We start from the raw sequence: 23112 nt of genomic DNA, 5'->3' as shown, positions 1-23112 counted from the left end.
AGAGCCACACGGGATGTCCAGAAGAGAAGTGTAGGTGTTCACTGAACTACAAATTTCTTCAAAAAAATATTTGAGTTTCTTACAACGTGTCTTTCTTCCCTTGGCACCCATGCGGTGAATAGACTGTTTATTGACCTTCTGCCAAAGCTGAACATATGAGGTCGACAATGACATATCCAGTCGTATTGATGAACAAAACTCACTCAGTGCAAAAAAAGAAATAGAGAGAGAGCGAGAGAGAGCACTAGTATATATTGATATTTCCAAGCCTCACAGACGTGTAATATGAACAAAAAAAACATAATTGTATCAATCACATCCCAATCGTAAGAGACACACTCAACTTCACTGCAAAATATGTGGGCTATGGTGGTAGTGGTGACAAAATACGCGAAAACTCGATAACACGGACAGCATGGACGGCGCCAGGATTTTCTTACGAATGGGAGAGGACATCTACGACAAGTGAGTTCCTCCAGAAGAACAGGGAGGTAGGTAACTTACGCGTTGTGTTTTGAACATAGTTGCTCTTGGGGGCGGGGAGGAGGGACGGGAGCAGCCTTTTTTCTGGCACTGCCCCAGACGGGAACAAACTCACAGGATTTGTTGAACACCGAGGAACCACAGACGCGGTCCAGCTTAATATTTTGTGCTTGAACACGATGTTCCGCTGTAGATGTTTTTTTTTCATACTTTTTCATTTTAAGCTTCGCCTTCATCCACTGGTTGTTCTGCCGTAACGGCACACTTGTCTTTGCACAATTGTCTTTACACAATTGGGTACACAATTGTCTTTACGAAGCCGACGCCGAACATAAATATATAAAAAATACAGCTCCATATCGTCACAAAGCGTGAAAGGGTTTTATCACAGGTGGTCAGGTGGTCACAGGAGACTGTTGAGTGGTACAGGTACAGTCACGTCCTTCGTTGGCGAATTCCTTAGCGCCCGAAAGAAGGATGGTATGCGCGAAAACCAGGACAGGACCCTTTGACGTCATAAAGCGCTTAAATCAGTGCGCAGTTCCGGGGATATCTTCCCGTTCGTCTCCTTCGTGGAGAGAGTGAACACGGTCGAGTGATTTCTGACCGAAGTTGGGTAGTGCTTGGTTCCGCCGAAACTGGAGCGGCCGTTCACGAGTTCGCTCTCAGCGACGACGTCTCTACGAAAGGCCATCACGAATCGCTTTCTTTTAGCGTTGGTCTTCTGGAAGCACAGGAAGATGTACGGATTTATGGCGCTGTTTGAGGCCGAGATGACTCCGAAGAGAGCCACAAGGTTACGGTCTAAGGACACGTTGGCACCTCCGAAGGCCAGCACCATCTCTTGGACCATGTATGGTACGTTGGTCACCAGAAACGCCGCGAAAACTGCCGCCGTCAATCTGACAGTTTTCACCTGCGAAAAGAAGAAAAAAATAAAGAAATGCCAAGGTTGAGCGAAGTTAAATTAAGCTCGTTGAGTGATAGCGAGCAGCAGCAACCACAGAAAGCATGCCGCCACGGCGTTCCACGCGTCAGCGCTCTAGTGCAGCAAGCAGTGACACGATTTCCAGATTCACCTTCGTGCTGTCACTCGGTGCTTTAGAGTAACTGTAACTTGATAAGAGTTTAGATCTTGTGGTGCACGCACCTGCCGGCTTGCATCTTCCGCCGAGCTACAAAGAGAGTGGTGTGTGGAAGCGCAGTACCGACACTGCGCACGTTCGTTGCTATGACAACTTACGTGCGAGGTGGAAATGAACGTTGGTCAAGTTTCAAGGTAAAACGCATGCACAAAGTCGTTCTCTTGGTTTGTACAGGGAAGAGTAGAGACATCAACCTGAAAGCTAATGAAAGGACACGATAGTCAAAGTGCCTGGTGGCGCTCGAGTGAAATCTTGTCACCGCTTAAACGCACAGTTTATGCCGCATTCTGGCTCATGCATGCATACACAGGAAACTTGAAAGAGGGCTGCTCATTGTGCTTCAGGGTAGTTTTGGGCGCCTTCGTACCAGAGTTTGCACTTTGTACTAGTTTTACTATGCGTCACGTTGTTGTCCCGAAGTCCAGCGGAACGTCATCAGTATGTTTTCTCTGAGGCGTTTATGCTGTAATATCTTCGATAGGCAGTGAAGTTTTGAATTTTCGTACATTTTATCAATATTTCATCATGCTTGTACATAGGACGCTGAAAAATGTGCGATTTCTACGTAAATGATCACTGCTCTATTCCATTTATGGTGACAACAAACGTCCGCCTGCATTCGCATCAATAGCCAACAGCTTCTCCGAATAAAGGAATGGTAAAAATAAGTAAAAATGCTTAAACTTAAACTGCCCCACCTTTGCCTTTGGCAAGGACGACGCAGTCTGATGACGATTCCTGAACGCCAAGCTCTGGCTCCAGATCTCCAATAGAATGCGACCATACAGGCCAACCAGAAGCACAAGCGGGAGCACAAACACTGCGAGGAACACGAATGTCATGTACAGTTGGCGAGGCAGCGTCGAGGCAGTCTTACGCGCGTAGAACAGCGAGGCGCAGTATCGTACGCCCGTGTCGGTTTCAACCACCTGGAACACATACAAGTTGGGCAGTGATGGGACCAGCGCTGCGATCCAGGCGGCCGCCGCAAGGCGCCAAGGAGCCGGACACCTGGCGAGAGGGTATACAATGGCGAAGTGCCTGTCCAACGCGATGCTCACAATCATGTAGGTGGATGAGGCCAACGCAAACGTCTGCAAGACCTTGAAGACACGACAGAAGGAGTCGCCGGCAATCCAGACGCGGCCCATGACTTCCCAGACAGTCTGAGAAGTCATTGTCACTGTGGTGACTAGAAGGTCGGCTACGGCCAGGTTTAGGAAAAGTACGTGGGCCTTCTGGTAGCGACGCCGGCGGTGGTTGCGTAAGAGGCGCCAGCAGACCACGCTGTTGCCCGAGACCGAGAACGCTATCATGATGAGGATGACCGTGATGCGGACGTGACTGTGGTATTGCGGTCCGAGGACTGACTCCGGGTTTGCACCGACGCCGTTGCTTCGGCTGGTCTGGTGAAACGAGAGTCTTGTGGTAGCATTGGCGAGGATATCCGCTATGGCGGCATGGCTGGGGGCCTGTGTGATGCTGTCGGGCATCGCTCAGGTGTTGCTCGAGTCGCCGACCATGAGGACAGCCACTCCAACTGTGACCTTGGCTCGGCGTCTTGAACACTTGACGTCAGATGAAGCCCTGTGAGAAGCAAGGAAGGCGATCAAAATGTCATTCAGACAACAGACTTGTCAGCACATAATACACGATTACTTAAGCACAAGATTTTTTTCAGTAATTAGTGGAGCTGCAATACCAAGTAGAGCGCTCATTGAAGTCAATCAGAGAAATGATCTTTGCACAATGGATTAAGCCTCTAGCTACGTCTAGGACTAGTTTACTGACTCCTGCATTTTATTTTGAATGATGCATTTTCATATTGTCAGAAAGTAAACGCGACACATTCGTCTGTCCATCCGTCCGTACATTCATCGTTCCATCCGCTTACATCTTGATGATATCATGGTTGTCTCCTTATTTTGATGCACACCAACATTTCATGGTAGATCATTAGTTTATGAACAGGTCACTGTATGTATAATCTGAGATATTTGTCGTGTAAGACATGAAACCCTTTCCTTGAGCAACGTGTGGTGCATGCTCGTACACCATGCACGGTCCATAAAATGCGGGTAAGAGTCGCAGGTGATTCACAGCTTGTATAGACTCAAGAACGGTAATAAAAGGCTTTAAAAATTTATTTAATGCATTGAGGGAGCCCCGCTTCATATCAACGAGTCATCCCATGCATAGCTGCGAGAAGACTATAGTAAACCGCGTAGCTATCGAACTAAGCAGACATCAGCCTTGACACTCAGGCTTCTTCAAATCGAGGCGTATACCCTAACCCCGCGCTATTGCACAAGATTTATGCCGTAATACAGCCAACTAATACAAATACACAGAGCGATTCTGTCAAAGACACGGTTTGGGTGATGTAGAGGTTGCAACCATCTCGACCAACTAATACATGTTTCTTCTGCAATGACACAGCTAATTTAGAACACATGCTCCGACGGGGCCCCACGTTACGCGGTGGGACGGGGCCATTACCAGCTTCGAACTCGAACTACAGTTATGAGCAGTCAAACTGGCCCGCGACGCAGCACAGGTTTTCCTTCTTTCATGCTTTTTTCTTTTTCCCGTTTCTTCTTTCTTTCTTTCTTTCTTTCTTTCTTTCTTTCTTTCTTTCTTTCTTTCTTTCTTTCTTTCTTTCCAACTTTCTTGCTTTCTTGCTTGCTTCCTCTTTCTTTCTGTCTTTTTTTCTCTTTCGTTGTTTTTCTCCTTTTGACTCTTCCTCTTTCTGCATTTGTTCCTCTCTATTTTTCTCCTGCTGATTGTGTCTATAGTATGCTTACCCTTTGCCATCCTCTTTTTCTCTTCCTCGATATCACTTCCCTTTTCACGCTCGCGTGTGTTCACCAACATCACCTACTTTCACTTCTTTTCGCTCTTTCTGTCTTTCTATACCTTTCATTTTTTGCCGTTTTTAAATGCGAAGCATTTCTTAGCAAACTCCGGTGACTATGAGCGTATCTATCTATCTATCTATCTATCTATCTATCTATCTATCTATCTATCTATCTATCTATCTATCTATCTATCTATCTATCTATCTATCTATCTATCTATCTATCTATCTATCTATCTATCTATCTATCTATCTATCTATCTATCTATCTATCTATCTATCTATCTATCTATCTATCTATCTATCTATCTATCTATCTATCTATCTATCTATCTATCTATCTATCTATCTATCTATCTATCTATCTATCTATCTATCTATCTATCTATCTATCTATCTATCTATCTATCTATCTATCTATCTATCTATCTATCTATCTATCTATCTATCTATCTATCTATCTATCTATCTATCTATCTATCTATCTATCTATCTATCTATCTATCTATCTATCTATCTATCTATCTATCTATCTATCTATCTATCTATCTATCTATCTATCTATCTATCTATCTATCTATCTATCTATCTATCTGGTTACGTTTGAGTGCCCTTGTGGCCACCCCTTTAACTTGACGGGAACCAATATTAGCATGGGAGGGTAAGATGGTTTGACGAACATGACGCGCTGGTCTAGACATCAATAATCTGACAATCAAGTCGCGTACGTCGTCAAACACTTCCCGTCAGACAGCGGCACATACCCACGGGCTGGTATGTGCTGCTGGTATGTGGGTATGTGCCACAGGTCATTGGCACTTAGTATCTAAGTAGAAACGACGAGAGCACACATGGGCAATTCAACCCGACATCGATGCATCGACCCAACGATGGTATAAAATAAATTTCAGTGTTAGGAGAAACCTAACATAGGCAGCATTGACCCCCCCCCCCCCCCGACGAATAATAAACTTATGGGTCCTAGCAGGAATCGAATCCAAGCAATTTGCGTGGCTGTCAAGCATTCTACCGCAGAGCAATGCCAGGTTCCATAACTTTTCAAATATGAGAACCCCAGGGGGTCAAAATTTCCGGAGCCCTCCACTACGGCGTCTCTCATAATCATATGGTGGTTTTGGGACGTTAAACCCCACATATCAAATCAACTTTTCAAATAGACGCTAATCTTCGTGAAACGTCACTGGTGGTTGTAGTGCTGCTTACATAATTTTACAAAAATTACATATGCACTCCTTTGATACAGCCGTCACGTCGGGTTAATGTCAGTGGTAGTTAGGTGCCGTGCGCTGAAGTTGATTTATGTAGCAGTGTCCAGGGCCAGTATCTTCGCGAGCATCAGCGCTTCATATTAGCTTCTGGTGTTGCTAATACGAATGTTCCGGTTGACATCACTGCGCAAGTGTGAACAACTGATTATATAAACATCTGCAACTATTCAACATATGTCCATACGTACAACATTTGTACATATAGTTAGCGTCATTTCACGAAGTGTTGCGCAATAATAATAAAAAAACCGCAACTAGGTCACCTTCCCTCCGCATGCTTCGCATAACGTCGATTCCCACGTACGTGAGTTCTGCCGAATTTTTTCTTTCTCTTTCTCGCTTTCTTCCTTTCTATGCATATCTTTATCCCTCTTTCTATTCTTTCCCTTCTTCTTTCTTTGATCTTTTCTCTCTCTCTTTTCTCTTTCTCTATATTCCTCTCTATGTCATTCTATTTATGCTATGCTCCACTCTTACTACCTCCTCTCCTTTCTCTTCCCCTTCTCATCTCTCCTCCTTACTCTCAGAGCTCGATTGCTGACCCGCAGTCTCGGGGCCGAGTTTCGACCGCGGCGGCCGCATCTTTGGTAGAAGCGATAATGCCCGTGGTCCGTGTACTCAGATTTGTGTACGTTAAAGCACACCGGGTGGTCGAAATTACCGGAGCCCTCCACTACGGCGTCTCTCAACGTAGTTTTGAGACGCTAAACCCAAGTAGCGATAATAATAATAATAATAATAATAATAATAATAATAATAATAATAATAATAATAATAATAATAATAATAATAATAATAATAATAATAATAATAATAATAATTTCCACATGTGATGAGGCATCTAATCCTTTCGCATTTAAATACAAACAGGATTCGGAACCTTCTTACGCATTGTTCATGGAAAGGTGATATAAGCGCATGTACGGCCATCATTCCTAAGATTTGCACCGCAAGTAATGACATCTTATTAAAGAAAGGCGAACAAAAATTTAACTGATCTCATGTCACAGGCAGTTTTCATCTAATAATAGGCTTTTGCTATCCTCTCATTGATCATCACTTCAATATTTTTTTGTTAGCGACCGCGAGAGGCCTTTTGGTTAGGACATACGCTATTTCGCTCAATCCGTTTTTGTTACGTCAGCGTGACTACAGCATTGAAAAAGACAAAAAAATGAAAGAAGGGGGAAATTCCGTATTGTGTGATACGTATTGTGTGAAACATAGCAATTCCGTATTGTGTGAAACATAGGGGCATTATACTCATGCTCCTATGTTGCTGTAATTTCTCGTATACTTTTTTTTGTCGTCATTTTATTCCGGCTCCTTGCTTTGGCAAACACCACTGCAAAGGAAAGCTAGCCTAAACTTTGGATCCGTACTTACTTGTGTTATTATATAGCGCTTTTTAATCTTTTATTGATGCTCTATCCGTCGAGGCGTATTTCTCGAGCAAAAAGTTAGAAGCTTAAGCAATAATTTTGTCATGCTTGCTGAATGGGCTCCTGTTCTGGATATTGCCGAAATCATAAACCTAAAAAAAAACCCTGTCGCTACAATGGCACTTCACTTATGTTCAAGTTCCTAGCCGTTCTGGCCACATGTATGAACTCAGCACGGATGCTCCCCTTGCTCGTTTATCGGCAGAGCGCTTCGTCAAGTTTTCATGCATGGCATATTTTTTCTAGTTTTTTTTACTGGCTGTCTTCCTCTATCAAAACCTGATTTTAAATAAGAAAAGCGTATGAACAAAATGAGAAAAAAAAACAAGAACGGTAACTTGTTTAAAACACCCACTTAGTTGAGTTGTAAAAAGGTCACAAACAAAGTGTAACTCGAAAAATTGTGGATGGGATATGATTAGAAAAGCCTTGCTTTCTCGTTGGACTTGGTCAGAGTGTTCAGTTAACTTTTCTCTGTTCTTTTTCAGAGTACGCAGAAAGCAGCCTGTTTAACCTCAGTTTCCGAGTTGCACCTGAGGAACCCGCATATTGGAATGGAGAACGGGATTTGCAAGAGAGAAAAAATATAACTAACACCTAATGCAGTAAAGAATAAAAAAACCTACAAAAATAATCGCCTGCTTGTCGAATTCAGTAGATGTCTTCTTCGCGAGTGCAATCCACCAACACTGACAACAGCTTGGTCGTCGTGCATCATGTACTATTGAGAAAAAGTTGCTGCTATGCGACGTTTTCAAAAACCAGAAGATATGGTGCAACACTCGAGAAGCCATTCACGACAAACTCTACGCTATACAAAATAAGCGTGTCTCTACGCTTTGCTTCATATTTCACTCGAACACAGAGCGAGACAGTTTCATACATCTTTTATGTCCATATCTGCTTGACATATGTTCTTGCATCACCCAGGGACATAAAGCTGCGCGAAGAAACAGGCTTCAGAGGCCGACAACAGCTTCCCATTAAATGAGTTCAGCTAAAACATGCATCAAAGAGCCCTTGGAGAGTACCATCTTGTATATACGGGAAAACTGGCGCGCTTGACTACGATTTGATCTTGCTGAGCAGGTACGCCATAGACCCGTGAATTCTTCTTTTCACTTACCATATGTTCTCGTACAACCTTGTTTGCACAACGCTGTTGCAGCCAGTGCACATAGGCGCTGTGCCTATTCGTCGCCTTAACAGGGGGCGAACTGAAAACGTAGATGTGGTCCGCAGTTTTCGAGTTAAGCTTGGTCTCAAAGACAGTGGCCGTGATTTCGTATTGCAACGTTTATGACAGGATACCACGCCGACGCCTTCGAGTATGGGAGAAAGAGGTAAGGCGCTTGAATTGTGGGCTACTGTTACGAAATAGAAAATTTGGCTGTTTCCGGCGCACTCAGCATCTCACTAATAATGCGAATATATGCGCAGTGAGCGATGTTGCGTGGTAGCACACAAAAGGTGAAGATGCATCGCACGTCCACGTCATTTCAAATGAATTCTTGGATGATTTTCACTTTTTGACTTTCCTCGCCAAAAGGATTATGAAATAACCACCCGGCTCCAAAACTCAGCGGACGAGTGAAAATGGCAAAAAAGCATAGAATTTCTGGTAGTTGAAATAGTTCACCAGAGAGCTAGGTAACCAGAGGCTCTGCCGTGGTGGTCTAGTGGCTAAGGTACTCGGCTGCTGACCCGCTGGTCGTGGTATCAAATCCCGGCTGTGGCGGGTGCATTTTCGATTGAGGCGAAAATGATATAGGCCAGTGCGCTCAGATTTGGGTGCACGTTAAAAAGTCACAGGTGGTCGAAATTCGCGGAGCCCTCCTCTACGCTGTCTCTTATAATCGTTGGTCGTTTTGGGATGTTAAACAACACATATTAATCAATCAAATCTAGGTAACCAGAAATAAGACTTGCTTGAGCTATTTGAATGAACGAAATAAGTGTACATTTAAGGGCTCGTTTTAAGTCATTCAAACCCTTTTCGTATGCGTAATTTTCAAGCGCTAGCTCAGTTTCTTTCAGAAGAGAATCCAGGTTGATGTAAAGCTTTTTGTGTGGATGTTGAAGATTTTTATTACTGCTTGCCGCATGAGAACTTGTTAAAATACGTTAATGAGTGTACTAAAGAACAAGGGCACGAGGCTGGTTTTACTAACAAATGTGGCGTTTCTACGGAGGTTTTTTAAAGAAATTCTTTCCACGTATTTGAACTCGACGCTGGTAGGTTGGAGGAAAGCGTCTAGAGACAGAAATCAGAGATACGTATTGGTTGTAAGGTTGCTCCGTTCTTTAGTGATTGATACCTTATCAAGATTGATAAACGCTTGGAAAACTCTTTGGAAGATTCCATTATTAAAGGTTTTCATTATGTACACGGTTGCTTGATTTTTTGTAGAGGTGAGAACTTTGAAACCATGGTAACCGCAGTGAGAGAGAAATTTGAATTAAATGGAGGAGGGCTGAACTTTACTAGACAATTGCCTCAGAACAGTGGAATGCAATTTCTAGATATTTCGTTAACGTTTTGAAAGAAGCCCGTAGGCTGGCAGTATTCACCAAAATCACGAAAAGCACTCTTAAACTTCTCGTCGAAATACTCGAAGGTTGTAACAATTGAAGCGCCATGTCTTGCCTTAAGTCGGTCCCCACGAAGTCATGTTAGCACAAAACGAGTGATAGCCTTAACGCATTGGCTACGCGTCTATTAGATGTAGGTTATGTTGTTTTTACAGTTGCCACAGTCCCTGAACGCTTAAAAAAGTCCGTTATGTTAAGCTCGAGTGTGGCTGCAGAAAGCGAAAGGAGGAAAGATGTCGTAGGTATACTATACAGCACCTTCATACGTATCTCACAGGCTAAGGAAAGTACGAAGCAGATACGGTATTACTGTTGTTTTTACGGCTGCCAGATAGCACAGGGAAGATTTGTTTGACAGTTCAGAGAAAGAATTAGCGAGAGAGAAAAAAAGCCAAGAAGCGGGACCGATATTTGTTTTGTAAAGTGCACTAACAAGTTCACTGATTGCCATACAAGTGTAGTGTACAAGGTCCCATTCAGCTGTGGTCGCTTTTGCATCGGACAGATGGGACGTCGCACTAGCAAATTATTATTGGAACATAAGAAATCGCTAACCAGAGTTTCACCTCCTAATCTTTTTTTTGTGTGTTATCGAGAGTGTAAGTGTGGACCAAAGTTCGATGATGTGCAGTTAAGTACCGGTACAGGAACGAAGAAGCGCGCCTGATAGTTGAGGCGTGACACATCGATAATAACGGTAGCGCATGCCGTATCAAACTGTCGATTAACTGGCATTAAGAATAAATCAAATGCTTTAACAGTTATCTTTCACGTAGACCACCACAGGTGCTATATTTATAGGTTCGCATATTGCATGGTGTCACACAGGTCCCGTTAATTAGGGAGGCGATCGCCGGGCTAATTCCAAGGGCCGAAGTATCGGCCCCATGAACCGCACCACGAAAGCGTGGTGCGGTTCATGGTCCTTTTTGGCGCGCCAGCAGACGCCGGCTGTGGCCCAAAGAACAAGTCAGAGCCGAGAGTTGATAACAAAACACAATTATATTCTCAATAATGGCAGATCGAAAACCATACACAAGAATGCACACTCCACAATAGATGAGGACAATATGTCACCAATCAAACAACGTACTACACAGTACAATCAGCCACACTAGAAACAACGGACACAGACAACAATACACACTACAATGCAGTCGCATGCATTGAACAACCAAGACACTTAAAGACTAAAGAGATAGAAAACCTATTCAGTCCAAAGTTCTTGGAACAAAAGTCCGGATGATACTCTTCCGAGAATCACTCACTCAAAGTCCAGCGTTGTTGTCGTTCCGCAGCCCCCCGAAGTTTTTCTTCCAGGAAACCTCGCCGAAGTTTCTCTTCCAGGAAACCTCGCGTCTTCAATCGGCCACTCTCCAAGCTTCAAACTTCTTCGCCGGAAACACGTCGACTTCACACACGCAGCTGTTGCCACGCGTCTTCGCTCGATAGCGGTAAACACACACACTCTTGCCTGTAGCTCGAGTCGTCACCCCTCAGGTGGAAATCATCTTCTCCTGCTTTGTCTCTACGGACAAAACCTTCGCCGACTACACGGCGGAATCCCTACGCGCTCTGGCGCTAACTTCCGTCTTCTCCTGATCTCTCATCTCCGCTGCTCGGTTAAATACCTTCCGCGCGACATTCCAGAAAGTTCTCATCATTTCGTCAATGCGATGCGCAGTGGAGGCTGGGAGAAGGTGCGAGACTGTACGAGGGCCGTCCCCGACAGATGACTCAACCCGGCATAACACGCCCCCTTCCTTCCAGAAATTTCCAGTGCTTGCTCGGCCGCCGTTGTGGGGTGAGGAGGCTCATCGGCGAAGCCACGCTTCCGGGGGGAGAGCGTCGCGCGCCTGGGGAGCCTTGGATGCTTGTTTTCTCTTTTCTTTTTTTCGTTGACCTCGCCGCGTCTCTCCCGCGCGTTATCGCAAGAAGTTGGCGGCGCGCCCATTTTGAGCGCTCGTTCTGTGACACATGGACAAGCGCAGATAAGTTTCTTGCCTCCTTTCTTCTCCCCCGCTGTGTGGCTTCCTCAGTTGTTAGTAGTCGTTCGTGATGGCTTGACTTGCTTCTTGCGTACGTCCTTGCACGTTCTCTCTCTTTTAGAAAGCCAATGAAAAAACAAAAAGCAATAAAAAGTCTGCCGTTGGACTGAATGTGATAGCTGATGAAAAAAAATTGCCCGCAGCTTCCCTCGGGCGAACACTGAGGAGGATGCGGAAGCATGTAATTGGTTAACGGGTGTTAAATTGCGACTTACTTGGGTCGATGGCTAAATTGGTTAACGTGGTTGTGAAATGGGGTGTTAAATGAGTGAACACGTACGGCACGTATGCGAAAGGGCGGTGTTTTATTTATTGCGACGAACCAACGGACGAGCGGCAACTGAGCGAGCGAGCGCCGACCTTGAGTATATATACAGCGCGACGGTGCATGCGCTGTCAGCTGTCGAATGTTCTCGAAGGAGAAGCGCGCGCGCGGCACAGATGGCGACGGCGCGACGGCGCATGCGCTGTCAGCTGTCGAATGTTCTTGAAGGAGAAGCGCGCGCGGCACAGATGGTGGGCGACGGCGCGACGGCGCATGCGCGCGCGTCAGCTGTCGAATGTTCGAGAAGCGGTGTGGACGGCGCGGACGGCGCACTACAAGGCGCGAGTATAAGATGCTTCCGCATCTAATATGTTGAACGATTTTGAGTACTTCGTACTCAACTATGGGAGAGCACTGAGCCGTCCCGCTAAAACAGTTTAGTGGCTGGTAACAGAGTTAGACACATGCCTGAATACACAGGCATGGTTCAGTGTGCACCGACGCTCGCGTAGGTTTTAAATAGCTAACTTTACCGTACAAGCTCATGTTTGTGTTACTGGTTTCCGTACCAATACTTTACCTTCCTGGTGCATTTAATGTGAAACTTTGACCGTTTTAACTCGGACACATGTATGCTTTTGAAGTGCAACAAATAACCTTATACTTGATGAACGCGTGAATATTGCAGTAGCAGAGAACGAGTGATTATTGTATCAGACGTAATGAATTAGCTCAACTAAGGCGGTGCGGACGGCGCGGACGGCGCGGACGGCGCACTACAAGGCGCGAGTATAAGATGCTTCCGCATCTAATACCGAGCAGTGATTCACCTGCCCATCAGTGACGCTCGCGTTCACGGGAAAACGCACTCTGGCTTTCCAAGCGTGCAGCCTGCTCGGTGTCAATGGCGGGAAAGGATACCTTTATTTGCGACGAAATGGTGCTAATCGCCCTCCTCCTTTTTCTCCTGCTCACCTTCACTTCCCTTTACCACTTCATTGCTATGCCGTACTATACACGACCATGTTGTGATTTATCGTCCCCTCCTCCTTTCCACCTCCATCAGCCTCACATCCCTACACCTCACGCTTGCGGCTCTTCCCCACGCCTTGCCATACCGTATCATGCACAACTGTGCTACTCTCTGCCACCCTTCTGCTCTTTTTCCTCCTCCTCACTCTCACTGCTCTTTCCAACCTATTGCTACACTTTACGGCTCATGGTTATATTCTGAGTATTTCTCTATTACCTGATTGATAGTATCAATGTGGTCGATTGTTGAGTAGCCTGTTCGAAATCCTGCTTGTTCTTTTGGTTGATTGAATTCTAATGTTTTCTTTACTCTGTTCACAATTACTCTTGTAAATAGCTTGTATACTACAGACAGCAAGCTAATCGGCCTGTAATTCTTCAAGTCCTTGTCATCTCCTTTCTTATGTATTAAGATGATCTTAGCGTTCTTCCAAGACTCTGGTACTCTTCCCGTCAGAAGACACCTCGTAAACAGGGTGGCTAGTTTTTATAACACAATCTGTCCTCCATCTTTCAGCAGATCTGATGTTACCTGATCCTCACCAGCAGCTTTGCCTCTTTGCATGCTCTCCAAAGCTTTTCTGACTTCTACTATCATTACTGGTGGGGTGTCATCTTGGTTACTGCTAGTTCTTATAGTATTAAAGGAACAAGCAGGATTTCGAATAGGCTACTCAACAATCGATCACATTCATATACTATCAATCAGGTAATAGAGAAATGCTTAGAATATAACCAACCACTACACATAGCCTTCATAGATTACGAAAAGGCGTTTGATTCAGTAGAAATATCAGCCGTCATGCAGACACTGCGGAATCAGGGCGTCGCAGAAGTATATATAAACATCCTGGAAGAATTCTACAGGGGTTCAACTGCTACCATAGTGCTTCATAAAGAAAGCAACAGAATACCAATCAAGAAGGGTGTAAGGCAGGGGGACACAATCTCCCCAATGCTATTTACCGCGTGTTTACAGGGGGTTTTCAGAAGCCTAGAATGGGAACAGTTAGGGATAAGAGTTAATGGAGAGTACCTTAGTAACCTGCGCTTCGCCGATGACATTGCATTGCTGAGTAACTCAGGGGATGAATTGCAACTCATCATTACGGAGTTAGACAAGGAGAGCAGAAAGGTGGGTCTTAAAATGAATCTGCAGAAAACAAAAGTAATGTACAACAACCTCGGAAAAGAGCAGTGCTCCGAGATAGGTAATAGTACACTTCAAGTTGTAAAAGACTATGTCTACTTAGGGCAAGTAATAACCACGGAGCCGAACCACGAGATTGAAGTAACTAGAAGAATAAGAATGGGGTGGAGCACATTTGGAAAGCACTCTGAAATTATGACAGGTAGATTGCCACTATCCCTCAAGAGAAAGGTATATAACAGCTGTATCTTGCCGGTACTTAGCTACGGAGCAGAAACCTGGAGACTTACAAAGAGGGTTCAGCTTAAATTGAGGACGACGCAGCGAGCAATGGAAAGAAAAATGGTAGGTGTAACCTTAAGAGACAAGAAGAGAGCAGAGTGGATTAGGGAGCAAACGGGGGTTAAGGATATCATAGCTGAAATCAAGAAGAAATGGACATGGGCCGGGCATGTAGCGCGTAGACAGGATAACCGCTGGTCGTTAAGGATAACTAACTGGATTCACAGAGAAGGCAAGCGGGTTAGGGGGAGACAGAAGGTTAGGTGGGCAGATGAGATTAAGAAGTTTGCGGGTATAAATTGGCAGCAGCAAGCACAGGACTGGGTTAATTGGCGGAACATGGGAAAGGCCTTTGTCCTGCAGTGGACGTAGTCAGGCTGATGATGATGATGATGATGATGATGATGATGATGACGGCTTATGGCTATGATATGTCGTACCAATACTATACATATACTTTACTATACTTGATCATGTCATGCTTCGCCCTCCCTCCCGCTCCTCATCACGTTCACAACTCCTTCTTACTTTCACTGCTCTTTCCAACACCTTGCTACACTTTACGACAAACCGCTATGCTATGTCATACCTGTACTATACATATGCTCTACTATACATAGTCATGTCATGCTACACCCTCCCCTCCTTGCGATTACTTTCTTAGATATACTGTGCTACACTTGCCTATGCTATACTCTTCTCTTCCTCTTTTCTTGTTCCTATACAGTCAGATAAATTCTCTTTACCCTCACTTCCCTTTGTTACCTCTTGCTATAATATAGAACACATGGCTATGCTGCCCCACCGCGGTGGTCTAGTGGCTAACGTACTCGGCTGCCAACCCGCCGGTCGCGGGATCAAATCACAGCTGTGGCGGCTGAATTTTCGATGGAGGCGAAAATGCCGTGTTCAAATTTGGGTGCTCGACAAAGAACCTCAGGTGGTCGAAATTTCACGTGACCTTCACTACGGCGTCTCTCAAAATCATATGTTGTTTTCAAATTGAAATCAAATTTTATTTTCTACATGTGCAATCTCACAGTTGAAGGATAATGAAAAAAAGCTGTGGAGATGCGGCTTAAAAGTTTTGGAACGTTAAACACCCCATATCAATCAATCAATCAATCAATCAATCAATCAATCAATCAATCAATCAATCAATCAATCAATCAATCAATCAATCAATCAATCAATCAATCAATCAATCAATCAATCAATCACATGGCTATGCTATACTTTGTAGGCTGTGCTTTACCTTGTACCTTCCTCATTACCATCCTCCTCACCTTATATTTCATGTCCCACCCCCTTGCTATGCTATACTGTACAGGGCTGTGCTATACAGCGGTGAGCACTGTTACACTGAACACGCCAGTGCGTGACCAACAGCACTGTGAGCGCCACCTAACAACCATCGCTGGAAGCATTGCACATGAGCAGCACGTGCTCGGCTATGTACTCTTTGCACCACGCGCACCACGTCATGCACACGCTTGTTCATTGTCAGCTAGCCGCATTTTTGTCGGCTAATCTGGCACATCTTGCCTTTCAAGGCCCATCTGGATTAAATATTCGTGCGTGAATGCAAAATTGAGTATAAAACAGTGCACATTTGAACAATTAATAAAAGACAACTGCAAAGAGGGAAATAACTTATAGGATGCATAAGCTTAGCAGGCAAAAATGCGGCTAGCACAGGATGAACAAGCGTATCTATGACGTGGTGCGCGTGGTGGAAAGAGCGTTTGCAGCGCACAGACTCCCGATGTGCAATGTTTCCAACGATGGCTGTTACGCGGCGCTGATAGTGCCGCGGCCGTGCACTCCCGTGTTCACCCTAAAAGTGCTCACCGCTGTACATAATATTGTCTGCGTGATGCCATACGTGGCTATGATACGATTGAGCTTATCCCCTCTTTTCCCTCTTCACCCTCACTTTCCTTTCCAGCACCCTTACTATACCATACTAAAACAATAAATGGCTATGACATACTAGCCCTCAAGAGGAAGGTATATAACAGCTTTATCTTGCCCATTTCGTTTCATTTCATTTCATTTCATTTATTGCCGACCCGCCACGGTGGTCTAGTGGCTAAGGTACTCGGCTGCTAACCCGCAGGTCGCGGGTTCAAATCCCGGCTGCGGCGGCTGCATTTCCGATGGAGGCGGAAATGTTGTAGGCCCGTGTGCTCAGATTTGGGTGCACGTTAAAGAACCCCAGGTGGTCAAAATTTCCGGAGCCCTCCACTACGGCGTCTCTCATAATCAAATAGTGGTTTTGGGACGTTAAAACCCATAAATCAATCAAATCAATCATTTTATTTATTGAAGCTTTAAGGGCCCGGAGGCATTACATAAGGCGGGGGCAAGCAGTATATGACGGACTATTAATCACACAAATGCCGAAAAAGGAAAGAAAGACGAAGAAAGGTAGAAAAAACATCTCTAAGAAAGGAATCAAGCAAGCAGAAAAAAAAACAACTACCGTAGACTGGAAATAAAACAGCAATATACATAAGTGATCAGCATCATAATGCATGAGTCATTAAAAGTTGGCTACTAACATGGTTAAACTAGGAATTCATTTCAATTGACGTCAGATGCATTGTTATTTTTTCGCGAAAAGTCGGGCGGTCAGTGGACGAAACAATACTGTCGGGGAGGGTGTTCCACAGGGTTATTGCATGGTGGAAAAAGAATCTTTCATTGATGATGTGCGGCACTGAATGTGTGCGATTGGTTTGCTGTGGTTGAGGCGCGGCGAGATTCGGGGCGGGGGTTGAAGTCGAGGGTGCCTGGCAGGTGGGTGATAATAGAAAGAGTGAAGCAAGCAGAGACGCGAGATGATTCGACGTGATTGGAGACATGGAAGGTCAAGTGTGCGTTTCAGTTCAGTGATGCTAAATTTACGCGAGTAGTTTGACGTTATGAAGCGAGCAGCGCGATTCTGGATGGATTCTAATTCGTAGGTGAGATATGATTGTGAGGGGTGCCAGATAGATGAAGCGTATTCCAATTTAGGCCGAACGTATGTCTGATATGCAAGTTTTTAAATTGCGGGTGACGCAGATCGGAGATTTCGGCGCAAAAATTCAAGTGTGCACGAAGCATGTGCGCATATTGTTTCAATGTGAGCGACCCATGATAATGACGATGTCAACTGAACGCTTAGATTCTTATAGTAGTCTGTTCGAGTTATTTCATTTGAATTGATATGATATCCATGAATAGTGGTGCAGCGTTTACGGGAAAAGGACATGGACTGGAACTTATTAAGGTTAAGAGGCATGAGCCATTTTCCACACCATGCAGCGATTGATTGATTGATTGATTGATTGATTGATTGATATGTGGGGTTTAACGTCCCAAAACCACCATATGATTATGAGACGCCGTAGTGGAGGGCTCCGGAAATTTCGACCACCTGGGGTTCTTTAACGTGCACCCAAATCTGAGCACAAGGGCCTACAACATTTCCGCCTCCATCGGAAATGCAGCCGCCGCAGCCGGGATTTGAACCCGCGACCTGCGGGTCAGAAGCCGAATACTTTAGCCACTAGACCACCGCGGCGGGGCCACCATGCAGCGATAGTGTCCATGTCTTCCTGAAGATTAGTAGAGCGGCTAGGCTTGTGAATGACATTGTAGATGACGCAGCCATTGGCGAAAAGTCGAAGTCTGGTTTTTGAGTTAGATGGCAGGTCATTAACGTAGATTAAAAATAATAGGGGGGATAAGCCTGCTCCCCGGGGGACACTGGATGTAACACTAGAAATTTGCGAGTCACAAGAGTTGGCAGTAGTGTATTGTACGCGTCCTTTTAAGAAATGTTCTATCCAAGTAATCAGTTTCGGGGGGATACCAAGAGTAGATAATTTTGCAAGCAGGTGATTGTGTGGGACACGGTCGAAGGCCTTCGAGAAGTCGAGGAAGATGGCGTCAATGTGTATACATATATAGATGATCGTCCATATGTTGCAAGATATCATCGGTGAATGCTGAGAGCTGTGTTTCGCACGATAATAGTTTTCTGAAACCATGCTGGTACGCGTAAAAGAAGTTAATTGATTCAAGGTAGTTCATTAAATTGGTTGCTATAATGTGTTCTAGCAGTTTGGATGGTATGCTGGTTAGCGAAATTGGGCGGTAATTAGGTGCTTTTGATCGGTCGCCAGACTTATGGATGGGAATGATTTGTGCTTTCTTCCAATCGTGGAGAACCTCACTAGTGCGTAGTGATTGTTGGAACAGTAAGGTTAGTATTGCACTTGACAAGTAAATTGTGTTTTTAAGTAGTTTGCTGCTCATTTGATCGCAACCGGCCGAGGAGGATAATTTGAAAGAGTTTATTAACTTAAATATTCCATCAACGTTGATCTGGATAACAGGCATTCTGGTCGGCGAGTGGAGTGGTAACTGGGTAAAATCAAGGCTTTGAGCAGGTGAAAATACTGACGTAAAGAAGTCGTTAAGGACTGTAGCACATTTATCAGTTTCGATTAATTCGTTGTCTACGTTTGACAGCTCGAGTTGCGTTTGACGATTTGGCGGGGAGATAATTTGAAAGAATTTACGAGGGTTAGACTGTAGGATTGATAAGAGGTCAGTTGAGAAGAATTTGTCTTTAGAGGCTTTCAATTCCGTAATGTACTCATTAGCAGCCAATTTGTACTGATCCCAAACTATGGCGTTATTAAGAAGTTTTGCTTTCCGATAAAGGCGCTTTTTTGTTGAGTAGGCGCTTGAGGCGTTGCGTAAACCACTGGTTATTTGTGTCTGTATTTACAAGGATAGTGGGAATATGTCTGTTTTTCAAGTTTAGCATCGTGTTTTTATATAATTCCCAATTGGTGTTGACCGAGCGGGATGCGTATGACTGTCGGAAGTCGTCGCAGAAGAGTGCAAGTTCGCGGTTAAATGCGTCGAAGTTAGCTTTTCTGTAATCAGTGATTAATTTTTGCGTTGGGGCGTTCTTTTTTATAGGCAGAGAAATACTGATATGAAGGAGGCTATGGTCGCTGAGGGCAGGAAGCAAAGTCACATTTTTTTATATTTTCAGGGCTAGATGTTAATAAGAGATCTAGGGTGTTGTCGCCCCTTGTAGGGCATGTAACTGTTTGCTGCAGATTAAAGTCCAGAGTAAATTCAAGAAGTTGTTTGGGTTCACTAAATGGTGATTGGTTGGCTACTGAAAGTAACGACCAATTAATGCTAGGATGATTAAAGTCTCTGAAAAGGAAGATTGGTGCCTCGGCAATATCTTTTTTTATTTGTTCTAGAGAAAAACGTAATTTCTCGCAAAAGGAGGGACTACTGTCTGGTGGACGGTAACATATTCCAAACACTATTTTGCCAATTGTACTGTGCACGCATACCCATGTTAGTTCAATGTTGTCGTCGTGAGAGAATAGTGAGGATGATAAGCTGTCCCTAATGGCAATCAGTACTCCTCCACCTCACCTGTCATGTCGGTCACGTCGATATACTATTAGATTGGGGTTGGATGGAAAAGCTTCGCAGTCACTGACGTTTCTGTTTAACCACGTTTCGGTTAACAAGATGATATTGGCTGTGGTATCGTCTATAAAACTTTCGAGTTTGTCACGTTTTGGGATTATGCTGCGGATGTTGGTGAAAAGCACGCTAATGTTAAGGAATGAATCAGGTCGGTTTTTGGAGGAAGAGAAGACAGCACTTCTTTTTCGTCACTGGGGTGGTACAGATAGGGTATCTTGAGGGGCTGCTAGTGTAGTTCTGTTTAGTGCTGAGTGGTGTTCGATAACGCTATCGGATGCAACGTCGTAAAAGTAGCACCTGCTACCTACGTGTAGTTTGTAAAGGCTGAGCTTAAATGCGCTTTTTTGGGGCTTGACAAATTTTAACAATTTAGAGCGTGCAAGGCGCGTACTTGGGGAAAGAGAGAGACGGACAGAGAGAGAGAGAGAGAGAGAGAGAATAAAGATGAAAGAAAGGCAAGGAGGTTAACCATGGCTATACGACAGCCTGGATCCCTAATGTGCTCTGCACTTAAAAACGCGGACTCGGGTAATACACGCTACTGCTGCGAACGCATTCGCAGCGACAGCGTCGGCTTTCTTTCATCCTTCTCGTTTATTTTTTTTTCTAGTTGCTTTTCCAACTACCGACCACGTTGCTGATTTTCGGCTGAGTTTCAGGAACCGTCGAAACCAATTTCTGGCCTTATAATGTGGGAACACTTTACTGTAACAAAACGCTGCTTGCGTGGGCTTTACTTGGCCTATTTTAGGCTGATCTGTCAATTTATATCCGTGGGGACAGCTCTGACTATAGACGTGGCTTTCATGGCCTCGACGTACAATATGTGAGAGTAAAAGCTGCCATATAGTGAGGCTTGCTGTAATGATCGTTAAAGAAGAGAGCATGCTCGAGCTTCGCCTTCAAGGATCGAACACAATTGCATAATCAGTGCCCGTTCGAATCGTTTTCGTATTCGATTGCCATGCTTCGCTTATGGTGGACATCTCAATCGTACCACGAGGGAAAGAACATTCGCGCACATTAAGTGGACTCCTTTGAACTATATATCCTATAATGCCCTCTGGAAATACTACATTTGCCAAGTGCCCCACACACGATTTATCGATTAACGAATTGGCGAAGTACTCTCAATGCGAACGTAAGGTAATAAGCGGAGCAACGCATCTGCACACTGTGCTGATACTGTGACTGATGATGGCGATCAATAACGCCTGAGATTTTTGTAATGGTGGGGCTTCTAAAGTACACACTCCTTTAGCAATTTGCTTGGCGCGACGCCTAGTGCGATTCTACGCTACCACCACGTAATGTTACGTGTGTTAGCGTGTCTCCCCGTCCTGACACCTATCTAGGGCCCTTCTCTAAAGCAGGCTCGAGCGCTGGCTCGGCTGTGTACGCGTGAGTGCCCCGCAGAACTCCTGAATTCGATTGCGGTTAGAATTCCTCACTTTCATTCTTTGCATCCATCGCGAGTTTCGCTCGCAACCAACGTCACCGACGCCGGCGTTTTAACAACTGAGTCTCTTCAACTCCATCACATGAGAACGCATTAACACGGTTCATCTGCGTTATACGGCGCTTTTATCCCAGAGACTCGTACCTTGCGAAATGTGACGCGAGTGCCAGATGAATGACGGTTCCTTTTTCAGTCTGCAGCATGCTGACAGGCTGCGTGCGCTGCCGTTTATTCGCACCTACACACGCACACCTACCTGGCCACCCACTCACTTACACCTACCCTCCCCCCCCCTCCCCACGCACACAGATGCACTTACTAAAAAAAGAAAAATTAAAATCTATGCATATTGACGAAGTGAATGATGACTAGTAGGTGAAGCTAAGTTTTAAAGTTCATGTACGTTGAAGACGCCGACTAGTGTAAAGGGCGGACGGATGAACAGACAGATGCACGGACGGACGTCGAAGGTTATCATGTATTTCATTTTTTTGCCATATACTTGATTGTTGTACAAATAAAATCGGTTTTTCGACGGATGCCTTCGTTTTTCGTTGTGCAGGTGTCCAGTTTCTATTTCGACTTTGTGTAGTGTAATGGACACCGACAAAGCTATACAGGCCCTAAGAAGCTTCGCCCTTGAAAACAAACTTGGGCGACACACTGTGGAATAGCTGCCGGCGTGTGGTAAACACTTCATCCGAATCGAAGGAGTCTGTTTTGCTGTCGAGCCCCATTGCGAAACGCAGTTCACGGGCTAGAAATAAAAACAGTTTTCCCCCCAACCCAGTTCTGGTAAACATGTTTGCCTGGTTTACGTGGTCAGGAGTGTCAGTGACGTGAATCGCACAAGAGCACCTTTCAAGCTTTGACCACACACGGTGCCACGATGGTGTATATAGTCGGCCTGATGCCTCTGTCCTAATCCATTTCCGAAGAACGTCTCACCCAAATCTGTCTGCCTTCCCGGAGATTAGAGTGACTCCAATCGAGATCAAGGCGCTTGTAGCGGACGCTGATCCTCTTGTTTATAACGGTCGCCAATAATGGCTAAACATAGAAATGTTAGTATAAACAAACGTGAGTGTTGAAAGGCTACAAAGGCAGAATAAGAACGCCAGGCCTTCGCGGAAGGCGTCCCACAGTCACAGCGAAAGATGGATGAGCGGTATTTCATTGTCCACTCTCTTGGGATACGAGTACCCACTATAAGCCATAAATCGTATTTTTGTCAAGTCAGAAAGCCCCCTTATTCGTCATACTGCGGAGAAGAGTGGTACAGGGGCTGTCGAAAACTCCCGCCTAAGGCCCGTCGCCTTGAAATTACATGAGATAGTGGCCTGGGAACTTTTTACGGCCCCTTTAGCTGCTGCAGATCTGTGAAACATTATGTGCTCTTTGATAATGCGGTGGATGGTGACGAAGAATTATGGCTGAATTCTTTGTAACGGGTTGGAAGCATTCAACGATCCACGTGTTCACCGGTGAAAAAAAAGTCGATATAGCGGAAATTTCACCCCCTTCCCCGCCCCTCTCGTTATTTTGATTTCA

The 23112-nt window shown here is 44.9% G+C and overlaps 1 protein-coding gene across 1 annotated transcript in view; it reads right to left on the bottom strand.

Annotated features, from left to right (window-relative positions):
- Nucleotides 1-237: 237 nt before the first annotated feature.
- Nucleotides 238-23112, bottom strand: part of LOC119159543 (oxytocin receptor) — a 38886-nt gene continuing 16011 nt past the window's right edge. The window contains exons 2-3 of the mRNA XM_037412343.2: nucleotides 2327-3215; nucleotides 238-1399 (exon numbers count right to left, since the gene is read on the bottom strand). Of these exons, the coding sequence (XP_037268240.2) occupies nucleotides 998-1399; nucleotides 2327-3121 (1197 nt within the window). The 5' untranslated portion in view covers nucleotides 3122-3215 and the 3' untranslated portion in view covers nucleotides 238-997. The remainder of the gene's footprint in view (nucleotides 1400-2326; nucleotides 3216-23112) is intronic.

This window comes from Rhipicephalus microplus, unplaced genomic scaffold (genome assembly GCF_043290135.1).
Source record: "Rhipicephalus microplus isolate Deutch F79 unplaced genomic scaffold, USDA_Rmic scaffold_145, whole genome shotgun sequence".
NCBI classification, from domain to species: Eukaryota; Metazoa; Arthropoda; class Arachnida; order Ixodida; family Ixodidae; genus Rhipicephalus; species Rhipicephalus microplus.
The sequence above is the reverse complement of the archived record's forward strand: the minus strand, read 5'-3'. Positions and strand labels throughout refer to the sequence as shown.